Source organism: Syngnathoides biaculeatus, chromosome 13, assembly GCF_019802595.1.
Source record: "Syngnathoides biaculeatus isolate LvHL_M chromosome 13, ASM1980259v1, whole genome shotgun sequence".
Lineage (NCBI taxonomy): Eukaryota > Metazoa > Chordata > Actinopteri > Syngnathiformes > Syngnathidae > Syngnathoides > Syngnathoides biaculeatus.
Window position 1 is genome coordinate 22966078 of NC_084652.1, and position 21355 is coordinate 22987432.

At 41.4% G+C, this 21355-nt stretch overlaps 1 protein-coding gene across 5 annotated transcripts in view; it reads right to left on the bottom strand.

Annotated features, from left to right (window-relative positions):
* Nucleotides 1–1535: 1535 nt before the first annotated feature.
* The window catches only part of brinp2 (bone morphogenetic protein/retinoic acid inducible neural-specific 2), a 254817-nt gene continuing 234997 nt past the window's right edge, over nucleotides 1536–21355 (bottom strand). For all 5 annotated transcript variants that reach the window (XM_061838207.1, XM_061838209.1, XM_061838205.1 and 2 more), the window contains 3 exons: nucleotides 15931–16153; nucleotides 3673–3979; nucleotides 1536–2925 (listed from right to left, as the gene is read on the bottom strand). In XM_061838207.1, coding sequence (XP_061694191.1) covers nucleotides 2104–2925; nucleotides 3673–3979; nucleotides 15931–16153 — 1352 coding nt within the window. In that variant the 3' untranslated portion in view covers nucleotides 1536–2103. The remainder of the gene's footprint in view (nucleotides 2926–3672; nucleotides 3980–15930; nucleotides 16154–21355) is intronic.

Consider the following 21355-nt stretch of genomic DNA (forward strand, 5'->3'; position numbering starts at 1 on the left):
GCCATGTTGTAACATTATTAAATAAGCTGTAGAACTTGAGGAAAAGAAATTCCCCTGGGCTGTGGGTGGTGGAGGAGGGCCAACAGATGGAGATGGAACATTCCAGATGGTTTGCTGAGGACCAACGAGATAAGCGACTGGTAGGAGGTGGCTAACATGGAGTAATAGAAATGAAAACATGGATATTTAAAGGGGTAAAAAAAATGAGAGTGAAGCTGGCTCATAGCATCCTGGCAGATGGAGGAATAAACAGAGAAAATGTTTGGGGTAATGTGAGGAAACACAAGGGAGCTGATAAGACAGGAAAATTCCCAGCAACCCCAGCTGTCCATAACCAAGGTTACATCTTACTTTGCTTCAACCTGGTCTACTTTCCATTCAACATTTTTCATTTCCTTTCTATTTAACAACCAATTTTATTCATGCTGGCACTTATTTCAATATAATTACATTCTGCTGAGAATGTACTGATGTAACCAATTGGGTTTAAAATTAAACTCCAACTTAAAAAATGAAGAAAGGTAATTTTATTATATTGTTCTTTAGTTTAGGAGTACATTATATGTTCATTTTAGAGTAAAAGTAATAGAACATTGTAAAGCAAGTAAACAAATTCCAAACAAACATGCCATTTGATTTTTCTTTTTGTGTTAAACAAGCTGGAAACAGGCTGATAGCTGGAAATGAGGGAAAATAGCTGAATCAAATAATAATAATAATAATAATAGTAAATGTTATAAGGTGGCATTTATAATTCTCAGATTCACAGAATTACTGTCTCTGCCCTTCAGAAACCTTAAAAACATTTGCATCTCGGAGCTAACGTTAGAACTGTCATTTTGTGGCGGAATAAACCGTCACAATGAAACTTGTTGTAATATTAACATCATCAGGTGCTGAGAGAATATCTAATTGAACCCAGAGGACCTTTGCTGAACAATTACATCATTACGTACTGGTGTGCACTGTAAACAGTTACACATCACTGAATCAAATAAAATGGTGCCGTGTGATCAGCATTTACATGGAAAAGCTCCAGTTTGCATGAAGATTGTGTTTTTATTGGTAGAAAATTTTAAATCTTAAAAGCAATACATCACCTGCCAGGAAATTAAACACCAAAACTAAATGTGCTTCTCACAACACTGACTCCATATAAGGCATGATTTGTTATAAACATTTGTCTTTTTTTTTTTTACTTTTTTTTTTTTTTGGTCTTTGCACTTCGTTATCTAAAAAGCAATGTGCACAGATTCACTTCTCAGGTTAAATGGCGCATTATTTACAGCACTGTACCTTCAATGCTTTTTTTGTAAGCACATCAGAATTTCCTTCGGCTTTCATCTCAAAAGGAGAAACAACAACAAAAAGTAATCTAAACTATTTTGCTATTTGCCTTGGCAATGTGTTTTCCTTTTTTTTTTTTTAGACACACCACCAAGTACAGAGCTAACACTAACAGACTTCTGTTACTCATCTTTACTACAAGATTTTAAACTGAAAAAAAAAATATTGGTGGGGATTAAAAAGAAATATTAAATGATAGTAACAAGGTTGGGGTTATCAAAATTTAAGCATAACATTGTTCAATGCACATTTGATTTTATCCACTATTCTCTTCTCTAGATTGTTCCATAACCAAAGAAAATAGGGTTACGAAAGGGTGATCATTCTTTATTTGATCATTAACATTGATCCCTCAAGAGTTTCTCTATAAATTTTAAATCATAACTCTCTTTGCAAGACAAAGGCCAAGTTACTTTGTTGAGTCCCCCAGCTGTCATCCAGTTTGCCAAAACAAAGGCAGTAAAAGCATATGTAAGCCTCCAGGCAAGTTCAGTCGAGCACTTGAACTTCATGTTCTCCCAAAGATGTAGAACATTCCTCAATAGTTGGTCTCTTATCGTCTTTATAGTCATAACCCTCCAGATTACAAGCCACACTGGAAAACTATCAAAGAGACTGTCATTTTCATAGCTCATGCTTGTAAAATATTGTTCCAGATGTGGTCTAAGGTTTACCAGGAGCCACGTTGCTCATGCCAATAATGTAACTGAATCTCCTTCAATGGACACTTAAATTCTGTCTTGAATTTTAAGATAGTTAGCTGCAGAGCTGACCCAGCTCAAGTTCAGGAGAGGCATTGGGGAGCTTTGAATTGAAGATCTGAAGAGCTTCTTTGATTCGCACCACCTCACCTGCTGACAACTTGAGTCGGTGTCGCAGAAGACAAGAAAACAGATCAAGTGGCTGTGGCGCTGGTGGGGCCAACTTGTTAACGCGATCCCTCATCTCCAACAACATAAAAAAGGCAGCATCCTGTGTACCCTGTGTATATGGGTAGTCCAGCTGGAGTATCAAATCCTTAATGCCCTCAGGGTCAAAGTGCATGCTGTAACCAAAAACTTTCAGAGTGTTGATCTTCATGTAGCCCAGGTTTGATATCTGGTCATCCATGTCCAAAGGTTCATAGAAGAGAGTTTCATTCACTGTTGGATCATCAGTAACAATGCGGCTTCTCAGATAGATGTGTACGGTTTCAAAGAAGGACTTCCATTTGTTCCCCAGTGACAAAGTCCAGTTGTAACATTGTGCAGTGGTCACAGCGTCTAGTCGAGTTCTCTCCCAGTTGGGGAAGTCAGGCTGGTTCACTGGCATGAACCAACTCTCTGAGTGACTTCCGCCAAAAGGATTTACATAAATTGCTGGCACTGGTTCAAGTGTTGAATTCTTGGTTAAGCATATCTGGAAGGTCATGGCCATCAACATGTGGATAAGATTTGACTTGTTTTTATTACTCTTGAGGGTAAGCAGCATCCTCTTTCTCCATGCAGGATTGAACCAACTTCCCAGACGGACATCATTGCTAATGTAAATGGCATGGACTTCAATCCTGCTGTCAAGCTGCTGAAGTAGGTACTTCACCTACAAAAACAACAATACTGGAGTTCACTTTCATTTCTACAGGCAAATAGGTGAAGAAAATCACTTCACATAGACATTGGTTCTCAGAATTTGATGTGGACTAAGAGTTGGGGCATAGCTTTTCCTCCAGAAGTAGGCTTTTGGACTGACTGCACTAGACCATCACACAAAAAAATAAAATAAAATAAAATTACGGTTGGCAACTCACACCGGCATACTGAGTGACTGGATAAATGGATGTCTTAAATATGTTGTATTATATATATATATATATATATATATATATATATAAACATACAACATATATACAACATGCATCTGAAACAATTATTTACGTTTGTGTCTTCATGAAAAAACAATCATGTATAGAAAATCTAATGGAGTCAGAGAAAAGTGTATTGTATTAGCTGCTGGTAGATGTAACTGTATGTGCTTATCACTTACAATGTCCCATTTATATTTACTGGACTGTGATCTTATTGTTGGCAAAATATTAAGCTATCGTTTTGTGCATGACTCAATACATCACTTGACTTGATTGAAAAATTATATATTTAGAAATGTGACATTAGAATGCTTTAAAACTAAAAGAGTATAGAAAGGCTAGCCACTAATAGTCAGTGCATAAGCAAATAATAGAGCTATTTGATTTTGAAAAGCTCGTAAGCCAAATATTTAACTATTCATTAATATTTATGACCACTTAAGTTTGAGAACCACTGGAATATAAAAGATGCTTTTTGAAACCTCTGAATCTGGCATGTCGAGATCAAAATTCAGATAGTGGTCCAGGGACGTGGCGATGCTCGGCCGACAGGAACCAAGGTGTAGAAAATTGCCGTGGTGGCAGGATCCACAGCGGGTTATGTTGTCCGCGGCACAAGCAGAGCAGGAGGTAAAGGAGTGGCCAACAACGCAGGGAATGGCACCCTGACAAGTTGGTTGTTCCACGGGGCAGCTGCAACTCCTGACCTCCTCAGAGAAAGAGCCAAGCATTCCGTGGTCATTGCAGTAGAGCAGTGACTGAGCCTTGATCAACCAAAAGGCAGTTGATCTGGAAAAGAACAAAATCATTTTCTCAGCGAGTTGGCAATAACACCTGCTTGACTTCAAAGTGGCAATGACATTAGGCACACCTGCAAAATGCATCCAGCTATTTCGTACTGCTTGTCCTCATTAGAGTCATGAGTGGGCTAATGCCTGTCCCAGCTGACGTTGGGTGGGAGACCATCGCTAACCGTAACTTGCGTGTGTAGTCATAATTATGTTCATTTTGGTTGTCTAATGGTGTATTCAAACCAGGAAAGTCCTTTGGTTCAAGCAGACTTTTTTCATTTCACATATTTGCAAACAAACTAAAATTATTAAACAAAACCACACATAAAGAGCAGCTTATACAGCTTTGAAAGCTTTGCAATAGTGGTTTATCATTTTGAACAGCATTGGCAAAGGTATGTATGCTGCAAACCAAAGAGGAATATAATAAATATTTGAACAACATGCGATTTTGCAAGTTCTCCTCTTTGAAATCATGGCAATCATGGCGGCGAACACGGAAATCGAAAGGTGGTGGAATATGCTTTTTTTATCAACGAGAAATCGTGCACGGATGTTACATAGCCCAGAACACACTGCAGCCCCTTTTAGAGTCACTGTTTTTGAACTGTAAGCTGTTTTATTCGCCACAAGTTCACATCTTTCATTCTAGTTGGTGTTTACATTGCGCCTCAAGCTAGCATGAACAACACTGCTAACGCTCACCGAGCAGATAAACGACATTGAGAAAAAAACACCCAGATTCACCGCTCATTATCCAAGGAGATCTTAACACAGCTAAACTTGACCATGAACTCCCTAAATATAAGCAGCACGTGAAATGTCAAACGAGGGCAAATAACACTCTACACTATTGTTACACATCCATTAAAAAAGTATATCGTGCAATCCCCCGCACACCCATTCGCTCCTCTGATCACTGCTTGCTGGAGATACAGTGAAGAAAATGAGTATTTGAACACCCTGCTATATTGCAAGTTCTCCCACTTAGAAATCATGGAGGGATCTGAAATTTTTATCGTAGGCACAGGTCCATTGTGAGACTGTAATACCTACATACAGGCAAACACTTAAATGTCAGAAGGCTTTAGTAAAATCAATGAAAAAAAATGGACCAACAAGGCAAAACCAGAACTTCAAAGCTGCTTTGACTGGAGTGTCTTTGAAAATTTGGCGCACAGCCTATATGAATTCACAGATATTGTTACCGCATGTCATTTTCTGTGAGGTCTGTGTACCAACAAAAACTCTTCACACGATCAATGACAACAAGCCGTGATTTTCAGCCAAACTCATGAAACACCGCCAGGCTGAGGAGATTGCATATTGTAGTGGTGACAAGGCTCTCTACAATCACACTAGAAACCAGCTGACTAAAGAAATTAATATTTCAAAGGGGGACTTTGCATTTAAACTGGAAAAACATCTCGCCACTAGTGACTCCAAATCAGTTTGGCACGGATTACAATCGCTCACTAATTACAAGGCACGTTTTCCCATGGTTGAAAACAAGAGCGGGCTAGCTGACGACCTAAATAGCTTTTACTGCAGATTTGAAATAGAGACTTCCGCACCACGCACCCACCAAGCCGCACCACAAGCCGTACCACCTTCCACTCCACCGTTTAAATTCCATGAAAGCAATGTTAGACAGATCTTCAAAAAACAAAAGATCAATAAAGCACCAGGCCCAGACCTTGTGTCCTCATCATGCCTCAAAGTCTGCACAGACCAACTTGCTCCTGTCTTCACAAAGGTCTTTAAAAAGTCTCTACAACTATGTGAAGTACCAACCTCCTTCAAACACTTCATCATTATACCGGTCCCCAGAAAGCAACAGTCTGAGGTCTGAATGACGACAGGCATTTGCTTTGACATCTGTGGTCACGAAGTCATTTGAATGCCTTGTACTAGACCTCCTCAAGAGCATCACAGGTCCTCAGCTGGAACCACTGCAGTTTGCCTATTGAGCTCACAGGTATGCAGATGATGCCGTCAACATGGGTCTGCACTTCATCCTTGAACATCTCGACAGCGAGGGTACCTATCCGAAGATTCTGTTCGTGGACTTCAGTTCTGCGTTTAACACCATCACGCCCAAACTCCTCTCCTCCAGACTTCTCCAACTCAGTGTTTCGCCTGCCATCTCCCGGTGGATCTAAAACTTCCTGACGGGCAGGACACAGCAGGTGAGCCTTGGGGACACCACCTCATCCAACCGCATGATCAGCACCAGGGCACCCCAAGGTTGTGTCCTCTCCCCTCTGCTCTTCTCACTCGACATGAATAACTCCACCTCATGGCATTTGACTGTCAAACTACTAAAGTACGCAGATGACACCACGGTCATCGGCCTCATTTAAGACGGTGACGAGTCTGCATAGTGGGAGGAAGTGGCGAGACTGGAGCTGTGCTGCGGTCAACACAACCTAGCGTTGAACACTCTAAAGACTGTAGAGATGATTGTGGACTTCAGGAGGCATCCGTCAACAAAACTGCCCCTGACATTGTTCAACTGTCTTGTGTCAACTGTCGAGACCTTCAAGTTCTTAGGAACTAGTCTCAGAAGACCTGAAGTGGGAGATGAAGGATGTACTTCTTGTGGCTTCTGAGGAAACACGACCTGTCATAAGAGCTGCAGAGACAGTTCCACACGGCGGTCATCCCATCAGTACTGTGTACCTCCATCACGGTATGGTTTGGGGCCGCCACAAAAAAGGACAAACTCTGACTGCAACGGACAGTCAAAACCGCTGAACGGATTGTCGGCACCACGCTACCCACTATTGAAGACTTCCACGCAATGTGAACTAGGTCCAGAGCCGGCAGGATCCTTTCGGAGCCTCCACATTCTGGACACCAGCTCTTCCAGCTCCTGTCGGGAAAGCGCTACAGATCAATGAAAGTCGAAACTAGCAGGCATTCAAAGACTTTTTTTTCCCCTCTGACAATTAAGTCATTAAATTCCTGATCACTACTATTTTCTGCCTTGTGGCATGTTAGGACAGTCACTCACATCCTGCTGGTCCAATCAGTATTAGTATTAGTAATGTATTTTGTAGACTATCACATGATTTGTCACTTTAAACTGCTCTTTGCACAATTGTCATTGCACTGAACTATAACAGCAACCACGGACGGGTAGAGACACTGTACAAGTTTAACACAATGTGCGACTTTAGCACACTTATCTCTTATTTATTCTAAATTAAGAAGATTTTACAACTTCAACAACTTTTATCAGGAATAGTTCCTATAAACAGAAATGTGTTATTTGTTCTTGTTGCTTTGTTGTTCTTTGTTCTGAATGTCGTACCAGGACAGCACCGACTCCCGGAGAAAAATCCCATGTGTGTTTTTACACACTTCGCCAATAAAGCTGATTCTGATTCTGAAAAATGTAGAAATCACAATGTACGATGTTTTAAAAATTTTACTTGTATGTTATTGCTGCAAATAAGTATTTCAACACCTGTGAAAATCAATTTTAATATTTGGTATGATAGCCTTTGTTTCCAACTACTCGGACCAAAGGTTTTCTGTAGTTTATCCACCAGGTTTGGCCCATTCCTCCACACAGATCTTCTCTAAATCAGCCAGGTTTCTGGGCTGTTGCTGAGAAACATGGAGTTTGAGCTCCCATCAATGATTTTCTATTGGGTTTAGGACTCGAGACTGGCTAAGCCACTCCAGGACCTTGATATGCTTCTTTCAGTCACTCCTTTGTTTTCCTGCATGTGTGCTTTGGGTCATTGTCATGTTGGAAGACCCGGCCATTGACCAATCTTCAATCCTCTCCCCAAAATCTCGCAATACAAGGCACCAGTCATCCTCTCCTTAATACAGTGTAGTCGTCCTGTCCCATGTGCAGAAAAACATCCCCAAAACATGATGCTTCTACCCCAATGCTTCACACTAGTCATGGTATTTTTGGGATGGTAATCCTCATTAGTGCTCCTCCACACACAGCAAGTGGAATTAAGACCAAAAAGTTCTATTTTGGTCTCATCCATATTCTCCATCCATCTTCTCCATCCATCCATCCATCCAACCATCCATCCATCCATCCATCCATCCATCCATCCATCCATCGGCCCTTGACGTGTGCCGATTTAAGATAGGGAACGTTCCATGCCATGTATGATTTTTAACCAATACGTTTTAGTATATTACCCAGAGTAGCCTTGGAAACACTGGTGCCAGCTCTCTTCACTTTAGTGACCGGCTTGTCCCATGTAATTCTGGGGTGATTCCTCACATTTCTTAGGATCATTGATATGCCACGAAGTGAGATCTTGCTTGAAGCCCCAGTCCGAGGGAGAATGACATGTTTAGCTTCTTACATTTTTTAATAATTGCTCTAACAGTTGATCTTTTTTCACCAAGCAGCTTGGCAATTGCCCTGTACCCCTTTCTGGCCTTGTGGAATCTTGTCTCTGGTCTCTTTGGACAGCTTTTTGGTCTTAGCCATGTTAGTAGTTGAATTCTCACTGATTGTGTGGTGAATATGTGTCTTTATGCAGCTAACAATCTCAAACATGTACTTCTAATTTAGAAAAAAAAAGTCGAGAGTAGGTTGACTTTTTAGTTGAGAGGTAACCGATCTTTGAGGGCCAGACGTTTTTGTGATTGGCAGATGTTCACATACTTATTTGCAGCAGTAACATACATATAAATTATTTTAAAAAATCATACATTTGATTTTCAGATTAAAATAAAAAAATAGATTCACAGTGGACATGCACATAAGATGAAAATTTCAGACCCCTCCATGATTTCAAAGTATGAGAAATTGTAAAATCGCAGGGTGTTAAAATACTTATTTTCCATTCCTGTATATCATCCTAAGTCACACCATACGAGGACAGCATTATTAAGGAGAAGATAGTATGATGTACATTAATACATTCATGCTATAGGAAATTGACGTTTTGCTCAAATAGAGGACGGTTTGTATTCACACCACAAAAGAACCGCACCAAGCTCAGTTGAAAGCAGACTCAGATCAGCTTAAAAAGTAGGTCTCAGAGTGGTTGTTTGGTGCGCACCAAGATTCACTTCTGTTATTATTCACACCTGTACAAAAATTCCAGTCTAAAAGAGGGAAACAAACTGTTTCATTAAAAGCAGAACAAATCTGGCCGGTGTGAATACACCCCAAAAATAACTTTGCTAACTAAAAATTTCACAACCATTTCACAAGTTGTATTTTAGATGAACATTTTTCTCTTCTAAAAAATACACTAAATTGTGTGGTTCACTGCATGGATGTCTGTTTTTCCATTCTATGCATACACAAAATATACACTGTAATATAATATGGCATGGATGAAAGTGAATAAAGGATAAACACACCATTAGATGGTCAGTGTATCTGTTACAAAATGCAGCAATGAAATGAATAGAAAGATGGAAAAAGTGTCGGACAATCATGTCAATCAGTCATGGAAAATATACTGCCAGTGGTATCTAATGCACTGATGATGACTAGTAATTACACATAATTAATAGATTGAATGGAAAATTCAAATGACCATTTCAATGTGTATAGGGATTTCTGTGGTTAGCTGGTGACACATGTACAAAGGGCCCTCTGATCGGATTCATATGCGAAGAGGCCCAGTCGTGCCAAATTGTCACGGAGCACACTAAAACACGCTCACTTACTCTGCTTATGGCCCCGTCACACCACGTTCTGGCCAGCGTCCTATAGCATTTGAGGAAACTTTGGTAGTCGCCCATGGTCGCCGGGATAGCCCCAGAGTAGCGTTGTTTCCACGCCAGTGAACTTCAATGATCGCTGGGAATTGGCGGAGAACGCCAGTCGGGAAAAAAAACTTTTGAACATGCACAAAAGTTCTCACCGAGACCAGCGTTCATCAACGTTTGCTTTTAAATGCTGCAGAACATTCAAGAACATCTGTGGAACGTTTTACTAAGGTTCGCCTATCGTTAGTCAGTCATAACTCTAGCTTTACTTAGTTGATACTTAATCGTTTGCTTTGCAGTGAACGACTCACTGGCAACCTGTCAACACCAGCACATCCCCTAGGGCACACAGCGTGTAACCAAAGTGAAACGAATGTCGTTTAGTCTCGATTGAGCGTCATTCGAGCGTTTCCTGAACTTCCATATGGGTATATAAACCGATGCTTTGTGAAAGCAAGGTCCATTTAATATTAAGCTACAGAAGAGAGCACCTACTATGGAAGATCCAGAAAGCAGCAGTTAGTTTTCGCGGAAAAACTCCACCGGACTATCCACAACAGCCAGGTCCAGGATCCTGCAATCCTTTCTCTGCTTCTTTTGTCTCTTTGTCGGACTGTCCTCACTGGGGTTTGCAAGGTGTTTAGGGTGCCCAGGGGGTGTCACATGGTGCATGACTTCGCGGACGTGCTCTTCCTCCTGCTATGGTTTTTCCTCCAAACACATTGCTCATGAAGAATGAGGCATAGCTTTCTTACTAGCAGCGCTAGTTGCTGAAGTTCGCGCCCTAACTTTTTTTCTTCTCGGTGGCATGATGCTCACTGTTCTAACTCACGACAACAGCTCAAGTGACTATGAACTTTCCAACGTTATAGTGCCGGTTCCATTGTAAAAATTATACGCCAGCAAAACGCTTTTCTGTCGTTATTCACCCATTGGTCACACGCTCAACACGCTCGTCTTACGTTGACAAATCGCTCGTCGTGCCCCAATGACGCGTTTGCACACGGTAATGGTTTTTAGGGGTATCTTATTTGGTTGCTGTTACACGCTTTTCGTGCGTTAGACACGCTTTTCGTGTGTTAGACCCACTTTAAGTCATGCGTTAAGACACACGTTAATCACACACCGTATGTGTCATCCGCGTTTGAGAATCGAAATATAGAAAGATTGAAATGTTCAGAGAACGTTGACCAGAACGTCATGGTGTGACGGACCTTTAATGCTTGTCATTTGATTTTTTTATATGGCTTAGAATTGTTTCACATAGACGTGTTGACTGTAGTTATGACAAATGACTTCTGCATTAGCATATGTTAGTGATAGACTACGCTGCAGTCCAACTTACATAAAAAATTGGGTTACGTCACTGTGGTAGGAATGTAAGTCCCTGTATTATGTTTCAATGCGCGTCAATGTAGTCAATGGAATGTAAAGTTTCTAAGTCTATGCTCTGATATTGTATTTCTCAGACTGGAAGCTGTTGTTCTCAATACATTACACGTTTCAGAGAAACACTGTATATACGTCGAAGAAGTAAGTAATAATAACATTTGGTACATTTCCACAACATACAGCTCTTTTCCTATGGTCTCATCCTCACAAACAAATGAAGTAAACAGTCAGGCACTGCAATTAACAAGCTGATCAGTCATACTAACATTCACATCAACACACCCTACATTGGAACATTTATGAGATACCAACCAACTTTTCTTTTTCCTGGTGATTGCACTGTTTGACTATAGATGAGATGAAAATTCAAACATAAAACTCATCCATTTTGGCGAGGGAACATTTTGTAAGGGGTTCTGTTGCAAAATGGGCTCTGTTGAGATTCTATCCCCAGGATAGAATCTTCAGCAAATTGCACACAGCATTGCCTAAAAACTATGACAATTCCGTATCCCTGAGGCCTGTGTAAATAGAGAGAAATAAGCGATGAGAAAACAACTGAATCTGTGCAGGGGGAAAGATGGATCTTTTGCTGGCCTTGATGGCTTGCTGTTGTTGTCAGCAGGGTTAAGACTAAGGAGAGACAGAGAAGTAGGGAACAAGGGGAAACAAAGGAGAGAGTAGAGGAAAAATAAAGACCGAAAGTGGCAAGAGGTAAATGAGGGGAGATTGAGTGATCGGCAGTGGCAAAGGACTGTCAGGGAAATTAAGGTTCTCTGTAAACAAGCGCCAGACTGTCAGTGCAGGAAAAGACTTGATTAGAGCTTGCCACGGTATATAGTACTTCACTCCACAGCTTGTAAATAGAACCTTCATCTGTCCTCCACTTTCCTGTCTTTATTCATCCCTTCTTAGCATGTCTATTTTCTCTCCATTTCTCCCTTTGTATTTCCCTTTCCAATTGCTACATTTCCTATCCAAAACTGTTTCGTTACACTGCGCTTTACTTTTGTGCTTTTCTTGACAGAATCCCTTTCCCCGGCCTTCGTGTTTTGCCTCCAACACAGCAGTAAGGCTGCGATGCAACATCATGAGTGAAACTTGCTGATTCTACTTCTTTCAGAAACAATTTACACATGAAAATAATGTCAGTCAGTTAGCCTTTCACATGATTAGAATATGAATCATGACATCAAGCAAAGGTAATTGATTTGCAATTTACTAAAGTTGGAACATAATGATTACTCAACATTTGCACTCCTCCTCTCATGCCTTTTGTACGATAAAAAAACAAGCACATCTTGAAACAATGACTTGTGAAGAGCAAAGTTTGGTGGCATGTAAAACTGTATTTTAAATTGCTCTAGTTTAACAAAAGTTTTCATCGATTAATATTCATTTTATTTGTGGCGGTACACTGTAATCAGGTCTAAAAGCTCATCGTTATTAAGGCTGTCTAAGTCAAACCATATAATTGACAGAACTTTAAAGTGTTGAGCTTTTTTTTTTTAAACTTTAAGTAAATAGAGCTAAACATTTTACAGTCAATTTGTGGGGAACATTCAAAATGTTTGAGCAACCATGCGCTACATCATGACATTTTGGTGGGTGGGGCTTCATCAGTCTTTCAGGAAAGCTAATTCCATCATGTTGAATTTACATCAACTTGTAAAGGGTCACTTTATACTCCCGTGCAATACTCCCGGAGTTCATCGCTCATCATTGGTCCATTTTCATTACATGCTGTGATGACATACACAGTGTTCCCTTTGGTTCTCCATACCACCTACACAGCTGTCTTCTCGATCGATTTTTCAGGATATTAATCTTATCATCATTTAGGTCTGTTTGTCCAAGCATACATGGTTGCCATTTAAGTTTCTTTGTTCCTTGTTCCAGAAAGGAAATCAAAAACAGTGACCACAAATGACCAAAATGTGCTGAGGAAACTCCACGTTCTGTAGTCCAAGCCAATATCAGCTGTATTGACACCATTAATTTAGAGAAGAACTTCTGCAAATTTTCAAAATTGCGGGCATGGGTTGCATTAAGGCAAACTAAGCACAGGAGAACCACAGTGATGTCAGTGAGGTCACTGAACACGTGAGTATAAAGAGGCCTTAAGGCGTAGAGCTTGAAGACTAATTTCAGACCATCTTGTGTGGATGTGGGACGTGATGAGCTTTTATTTGTTTGACAGGCACAATTTTATCCCTCCTGCTTCAAACCATCACCACCTTCATCTTTTTCATTGTTGTCCTTGTTTCCATACCCGCTGTACAGTAATTTTGGTAAGCAGTGCTAACGCTTTTATTATGTATTTCGGTAACTGGAGATAGTCTACATTTGGAACTGGGTAGAACGTGCAACTTTTTCAAAATGTTAAACGTCACCGATGTTTGTTGTCTACAACGGTGTGAAGTTAATGTTATAACTCTAGGTTATAGATTGTTTTTTGCCGATGTTGCGCATGTAAACTAAATGTTGAAACGTGAAAATAAATAAGTGTAAAATTATTGACGATTTGCAGAATAAATTACGTTTCCCATTTTGCATGTTTGCACCCCAAACCTTCACTTCATTCAGAAAGTAGGCCACCCAAACTGGCATGCTAGCGGATAGACTAGGCAAGGTCATTAGGATTCATGACCTTTCAGTAAATTTCTGACATTCAGTGATTCAGAAATAAAATGAAAACAGAATATTTGAAGACGACTGTCACTGAGTCATTGTGTGAATTGTATATTTATGCAGTAAATATATATAGATGTAAATATTAATATCAATTTTGAAATTATTTCCCCATCCATTTATCCAGTCACTCAGTATCGGCATACTGAGTGTGAGTTGCCAGCCGTCATTTTATTAATTTTTTTTGTGTGATGGTCTAGTGCAGTCAGTCCAAAAGCCTACTTCTGGAGGAAACCTATGCCCCGACTTTTAGTCCATATCAAAGTCTGAGAACCAATGGCTACGTGAAATGATTTTATATGTAGATGTAAATATTAATATCAATTTTGAAATTATTTCCCTCAAAATGAGTTGATATATATATATATAGACACAGTGAAGAAAATAAGTGTTTGAACACCCTGCTAGTTTGCACATTCTCCCACTCAGAAATCATGGAGGGTTCTGAAATTTTCATCGTAGGTGCATGTCCACTGTGAGAGGGAACATCTAAAATGAAAAATGCAGATATCACAATCTATGATTTTTTTAACAATTTATTAGTGTGAGACAGCTATTACATCGCTATTAAGGATAGCGATGGAAATATGTTGAGTGGTGCCAGTACTGTGTTAAGTAGATGGAAAGAGAACTTTGAGAAGTTAATGAATGAAGAGAATGGGAGAGAAGGGAGAGTTGAAGAGGCAAGTGTGAATGACCAGGAAGTGGCAATGATTAGTATGGGGGAAGTTATAAAGGCACCGAACAGAATGAAAAATGGAAAGACAGTTGGTCCTGATAACATATCAACTGAGGTATGGAAGCAATTTGGAGAGGTGGCTGTGAAGTTTTTGACCAATTTATTCAATAGAATAGTTTCAGGAGAGAAGATGCCAGAAGAATGGCGGGAAAGTGTGCTAGTCCCTATTTTTAAGAACAAAGGCGATGTTCAGAGTTGTGGAAACTATAGAGGAATAAAGATGATGAGCCACACAATGAAGTTATGGGAAAGAGTAGTGGAGGCTCGACTCAGGACGGAAGTAAGTATCTGCGAGCAACAGTATGGTTTCATGCCTAGAAAGAGTACCACAGATGCATTATTTGCCTTGAGGATGCTCGTGGGAAAGTACAGAGAAGGTCAGAAGGAGCTACATTGTGTCTTTGTGGACCTAGACAATGCCTATGACAGAGTACCAAGAGAGGAACTGTGGTACTGCATGCGCAAGTCTGGTTTGCCAGACAAATATGTTAGAATAGTACAGGAAGTGTACGAGGGCAGCACAACAGTGGTGAGGTGTGCCATTAGTGTGTCAGAAGAATTTAAGGTGGAGGTGGGACTGCATCAGGGATCCACGCTGAGCTCCTTCCTGTTTGCGGTAGTAATGGATAGGCTGACAGATGAGGTTAGACTGGAATCCCCTTGGACTATGATGTTCGCAGATGGTATTGTGATCTGCAGTGAAAGCAGGGAGCAGGCGGAGGAACAATTACAAAGATGGAGGCATGCACTGGAAAGCGCTGTTCTGCTGCCCTCATACATGTCCACCACTTGCGCATGCATTACCACAGTTCCTCTATTGGTACTCTGTCATAGCCTTTCTCTAGGTCTACAAAGACACAATTTAGCTCCTTTCGACTTTCTCTGTACTTTTCCAGGGGCATCCTCAAGGCAAATAATGCATCTGTGCTACTCTTTCTATGCATGAAACCATACTACTGCTTGCAGATACTGACTTCTCTTGCAGATACTTTCTTCTGATAATAAGATAATGTTTGAATAATTTAAGGTAATGGAAACTATATGTATATTTTATGTATATTTGCAATATTAAAAAAGTTTAAAAATATTTTTGTGTGATCTGTCAAAATAAAAAAAATGAGTTCTGTACACTCAACAAGGTTTAGTGCAGCATTAGTAGTTATAATAGGAGTACAGGAAGTAATAGTATTGTGGGCCCTAAATTCAAGATTTAATTCCACACGTATTCTAAATTCAAAGATGCAGTTGCCTCCATCAAAAAGTTCAGGTTTTCTTCAGTGTTCTCAAAGAATGGCAAATTGCTGGGTGACCAGAAACTCTTCAAGCGATTGTTCACTAAAATGCCAGAAAAAGTGTATTGTTCAATTCAATTCAATATTGAAATCTCCAATGTCTATTTAAAAGATTAAATTACCTACCTTTCTCGAGGGAGATTGATTCGAGGTTGTTTTGGACATCGTTTGCTTAGGGTGAACAGCTTTCTGATAATCTTCTGAGCTTTTCCCAGCACAAAGGCTGTACTTGTCTTGAGATGGGTATAGCGCTTTTGGAGAGACATGTCAGCTGACCAGTACTTGGCAATCATGGAAATATTCAAGAATTGATCAGTGGGCAACCTTTTTAGGAAGCCTTTGAATTCATCTGCAACAAAGACAAGAGGAAACCAAGTGGATAAAAATGCACATCAGTTACTAATAAGTCATGATTTTCCATTTCATCTCTGGTGGACAATCTTAGGCAGAAGGGCTTGTGAGGGGGTAAAGGTAGAGGTAGAACATACTGCAAAAAAACCCAAGAGTTAAAATGCTGTTGTAAATAAAAATATATACCACGTGGATCATAATATTTATAGCTCTCTTATCTTGACATCCTTCACATTAGTTACAGTGCTACTTCTAAAAAGCCATAGTCACAAGTACACATTTAAGATTAAACTACTTCATGATGTTCAGATCTGGAAGGAAGTTATAGCATCCAGAAACAGTAATTAGTGTCCATGTACTTTTAGTTGAAGGGGCAATTAAAAAACAATTGCAAATTCCAGTTGGAGGCCAGATCATATTAACTCACCAAAATAAATTTGATGGGTGATCCGATACATTTGATGGGTGATCTAGTATATGCTCATCCATTCATTCGCTGAGATGATTGGCAACGAGCAGTGTGACAAAGCAGCTGTTTTTAAACTTTAGCTGTTTTCACAGAGAGATGACAATAGCAGATGTTTAGGCTTTAATTGTAGGCATAGATCACATTTGTATAAATAAATGATATACTGGAATTTAACTTTTAAACAAAGGCACAAGCCATAAAGAAAATAAACTTGAGCAATTTAGGCTTCAAATAATCATGTCACCAACCCTAGTTATGCTTGTTAGCATAGCATAGACGCAGAAAGTCAGTGATCCCATTTTCTACACTAAATTGCTTACAAGCATAAGCTAATCTTTGTCTTCATGCTCTGCCCACATGCACTGATGAAAGACAAAAGCTTCTTTGAAGCATTTGTGTTGTATGCCATGCCGTATTTTTAAGACAATCAGATAAACCCTACTGAAAGAGTCATGTCGTACCTGTCCAGTTTGATGAAAAAGAGGAGTCAAAGGCCCAACATTAGTCTCTCTAACAGGTGCTTGGAAATAGAAACTAAAAAAATGTAGGTACTGTTGACCTTAAATGTGATGGTAAATTTTGATGACCTGGAAATATCTTCACAAAATGTATTGTCTGTTTGGTAATGGAAAAATACATAAGGTCATGAGCCAATTTACCGAATACAAGCAAAGAACTAAATAATTGAAACTTAAGTGGACTGGCCCCACAACAATAGAAAAACCCATCCAAATATAAAGTAATAATACTATGCGAGGCGCTCCCTTCTCCTCAAAAGCTTTGGATTTCAAAGCTTTATTTTACATTTTAAGATGACTCTGTTCAGTTCGGCAGAAACTGTGTTTGTGTTTGAGAGGGGGTCCTCTCACTCACTCTCAATAAACTACAGTACACAATGCACCACTGGACATTCAACATGATCCGCTTTAGAGGTATCTGTAGTCTACCTCTTCATCACGACGTATCCAATTTAGTATTTATTGTGTCCAGGATTTATTTTCATTAACAACAAAGCAAGAGAGAGGAAGACCAAAGAAAAGGTTGATGGATGTTGTGAGGGAGGACATTAGGATAGTGGGTGTTAAGAGAGGAGGATGCACGAGGATAGGCTTTGATGGAAAAATATGACATGCTGTGGCAAGCCCTAACAGGACAAGCCAAAAGAAAATAAGATCAACAAAGCACACCCCCTTGAACAGTCACCTTATCATGGCAGAGGGGTTTGAGTGTCCTAATGATCTTAGGTGTTAAGTTGTCTGACCCTTTAAATATTTGGTAGGTTACTCATGGCAAGAAGGCCTGAGGTGAGGGACCAGATGAAGCACAGCTCCACAAACCCCTATGATAAGTAGAAAAAAAAAAAAGATCCCGGTTTTCCTTGCCCAGATGCCAGTCACCAGGGCCCCCCTCTGGAGCCAGGCTTCGAGGTAGGGCTTAAAGGCGAGCGACTAGTGGTCCGCCCTGCACCCATGGGGCCCGGCTGGGCACAGCCTGAAAGGGTAACGGTCCCCCTTCCCATGACCTTACCCCCTATGGAAGGGGCCATAGGCGTGGGGTGCAGTTTGTGCTGGGTGGTGGATGGGATGAAGGCAGAGACCTTGGCGATCTGATCTCTGGCTACAGAAACTGGCTCAAGGTGTGTGGAACATCACCTCTCTGGCAGGGAATGAGTCTGAGCTTGTGTGTGAGGTTGTGATGTTCTGTCTAAATATAGTTAGGCTCGCCTCCACACAGCTTGAGCTCTGGTACCAGTAGTCTGGACAGGGATTGAGCGCTCTTCCACTCTGGATTGCCCACAGTGAGAGGCACCAAGCAGCTGTAGGTATACTTGTTTCACCTCGGCTTGGTGCCTGTACTTTTGGGTTCACCCCAGTGTAATAGAGTAGCCTCCCTCCCTCAGGTGGGGGGATGGGTCCTGACTGTTGTTTGTGCCTATACACAAAAAACAGTTCAGAGTACCAAACCTTTTTTGAGTCCTGAGAGGGAGTGCTCCATTGGGGACTCCATCGTTCTGCTAGGGGACTTCAATGCTCACGTGGGAAATGACAATGAGACCAAGAAGAGCGTGATTGGGAAGAACAACCCCTAACCCCACACCGCCATTCAGAACCTGAGCAGTGTTCTGTTACCCGACTTCTGTGGTCATTACAGATTGTCGATAACAATGTCAAGGTGTCCACATGTGTACTACGGACCAGCACACCCTAGGTCGGAGTGCGATGATCAACTTTTCGGTTGTGTCATCAGAATTGCGACCATATGTTTTTGGCACTTGTGTGAAGAGAGAGGCGGAGCCCTCAACTGATTACTATCTCGTGGTGAGTTCTCTCCAAAGGTGGGGGATGATGGTGGTCTGACGTAGCAGGCCCAAATATATTGTGAGGGTCTGTTGGGAACATCTGTCAGAATCCCCTGGTAGAAGGAGTATCAACTCCCACCTCCGATTGGGGAGGGGGCATTGAGTCCGTGTGGACCATGTTCCGCGCCTCCATTGCTGAGGTGCCAGAGTGGGGCTGTTTCCATAAGGTGGTCAGTGGTTGTTGTGGGAGCAATCCCCAATCTGGTTGGTGGACACCAAAGGTGAGGGATGTGGTCAAGCTGAAGGAGTCCGAACAGACAGTTTTGGCCCGTGAGACTTCTGAAGCATCAGAGGGGTACTAGCTGGCCAAGCGGAAGGCAGCTTTGGTGGTCACTGAAGCTCAGGTACGGGAGGAGTTTGGTGAGGCCATGATGAGAGACTTCCAGAAAGCATCTCAAGAGGAGAAAGCAGTGCACCGTTAACAATTTGTATAGTGAGGATGGGGCACTGCTGTCCTCAACTCAGGATGTTGTGAGTTGGTGGTGAGAATACCTCAAAGTCCTCCTCAATTCTACCAACACTACTACCCATGTAGCAGAGTCGGGTTCTCAGATTCGGGCTCTCTTATTTTTGGGGCTGAGATCAGTGAGGTGGTCAAGAAGATCCTCGGTGACAAGGCCCCAGTTTGGATGAGATGTGCCAAGAGTTTTTCAAGGCTTTAGATGTTGTGGGCCTCTCTTGGTTGACACGCTTCTACAGCATCATGTGGACATTAGGGACAATGCCTCTACACTGGCGTGGTGGTCCCCCTTCTTATAAAAAGGGGGACCGGAAGGTGTTTTCCAACTATATATATAGCACACTCCTCAGCCTCCCTGGTAAGGTCTATTCACGGGTGGTGGAGAGGAGCTTCCATCGGGAAGTAGAATCTCAGACTCAGAAAGAGCCCCCTGGTAAGGTCTATTCACGGTGCTGGAGAGGAGCTTCCATCGGGAAGTTGAATCTTAGATTCGCAAAGAGTAATGTAGTTTTTGTCCTGGCCATGGAACAGTGGACCACCTCTACACCCTTTGCAAGGTCCCTGAGGGTGCACAGGAGTTTGCCCAATATGCCTACAACATGTCTGTGTTTTTTGGGACTTGGACAAGGCATTCGACCGTGTCCGTCTGACAGGCCTGAAAGGGATGCTTCGTGGGTCTGGGCTACCAAATCCCCTTATACGGACAGTTCAGTCCCTGTATGACCAGTATAAGAGTTTTGTCTGCATTGCCGGCAGTAAGTCCAACTTGTTTCCGGTGAGAGTTGGAGTCTGCCAATGCTGCCCTTTGATTAAGACGCCTCCCTACTGAGGTGTTCTGGGCATGTCTCTCCAGAAAGAGACCCCGGGGATGACCCAGGACATGCTGGAGAGACGACATCTCTTGGTTGGCTTGGGGACACCTCGGGAACCCCTCTGGAAGAGCTGAATGAAGTAACTGGGGAAAGGGAAGACTGGGCATCCCTGTTAAATCTACTACCCCCTTGACCTGACCTTGGATCAGCGGTTGAAGATGGATTGATCAACCAAACAAACAAAACCTCCATTGATAAACAGTTTCTCGCTCTCCCACAACCCACATTTGATGATACTGCAGTGATATTGAGATTATTGTGTTGATGGTACTGTCAACTTTGGCATCCGCAATGGCTTTATTTTGTGATACTACAACACATATATGTATACTGTCCAAGTGTCATTCAGTTCATTGCCACAATTACGACCAAGTCGCTGCTATATTTTGCAATAAACACTGTCACAAAGCAAGCATGTTTCTTATTTGCTTGTTTTCTCTGTAGTGCCTATGACAACAGCTTCAGTAATCCTATTTTTTCCCTCTGTGACCATGATTCAGGTGCAAACATGACTGACAATAAGATTGGATTTGGGATGTCTTCGGGCAAGTTTGGCAGCAGACGGGCTCCTTTTACTGCACAATGATGCCAGCTGGGAGAGATGGTGTGGAAAACAAAGTGGCCAAAGCTTTCGAGGAAGCTGCCATCTCCATCACTTCAAAGTATCCTTAACCCATTCAAGGTGCCATCCATCACACGGTTCAAATAATCGTTAGCAGGGGAAGTTAATGCTTTTACATAAATCCTCAAACGTCTATATGAAGTAGCCCTAGTCCAGGGGTCATCAACAGAGTGCCCACAGGCACCAGGTTGCCCCCAAGAACCACATAAGTTGCTTGCAGGCCTGTTCTAAAAATAGCACATCTCACTAGTGAACTAAAAAGTAAGTTTCTTTCGGGGTGTCCCGTTAGGGGTCGCCAGAGCGTGACATCTCAGATGAAGACATATATGTGCATCTAAAATATAATGTTATTCTGTTGCTATTGTTTTTTTAAATCACACATGCCTTTATATATATTTTAAAATAATATCTTGAAAAA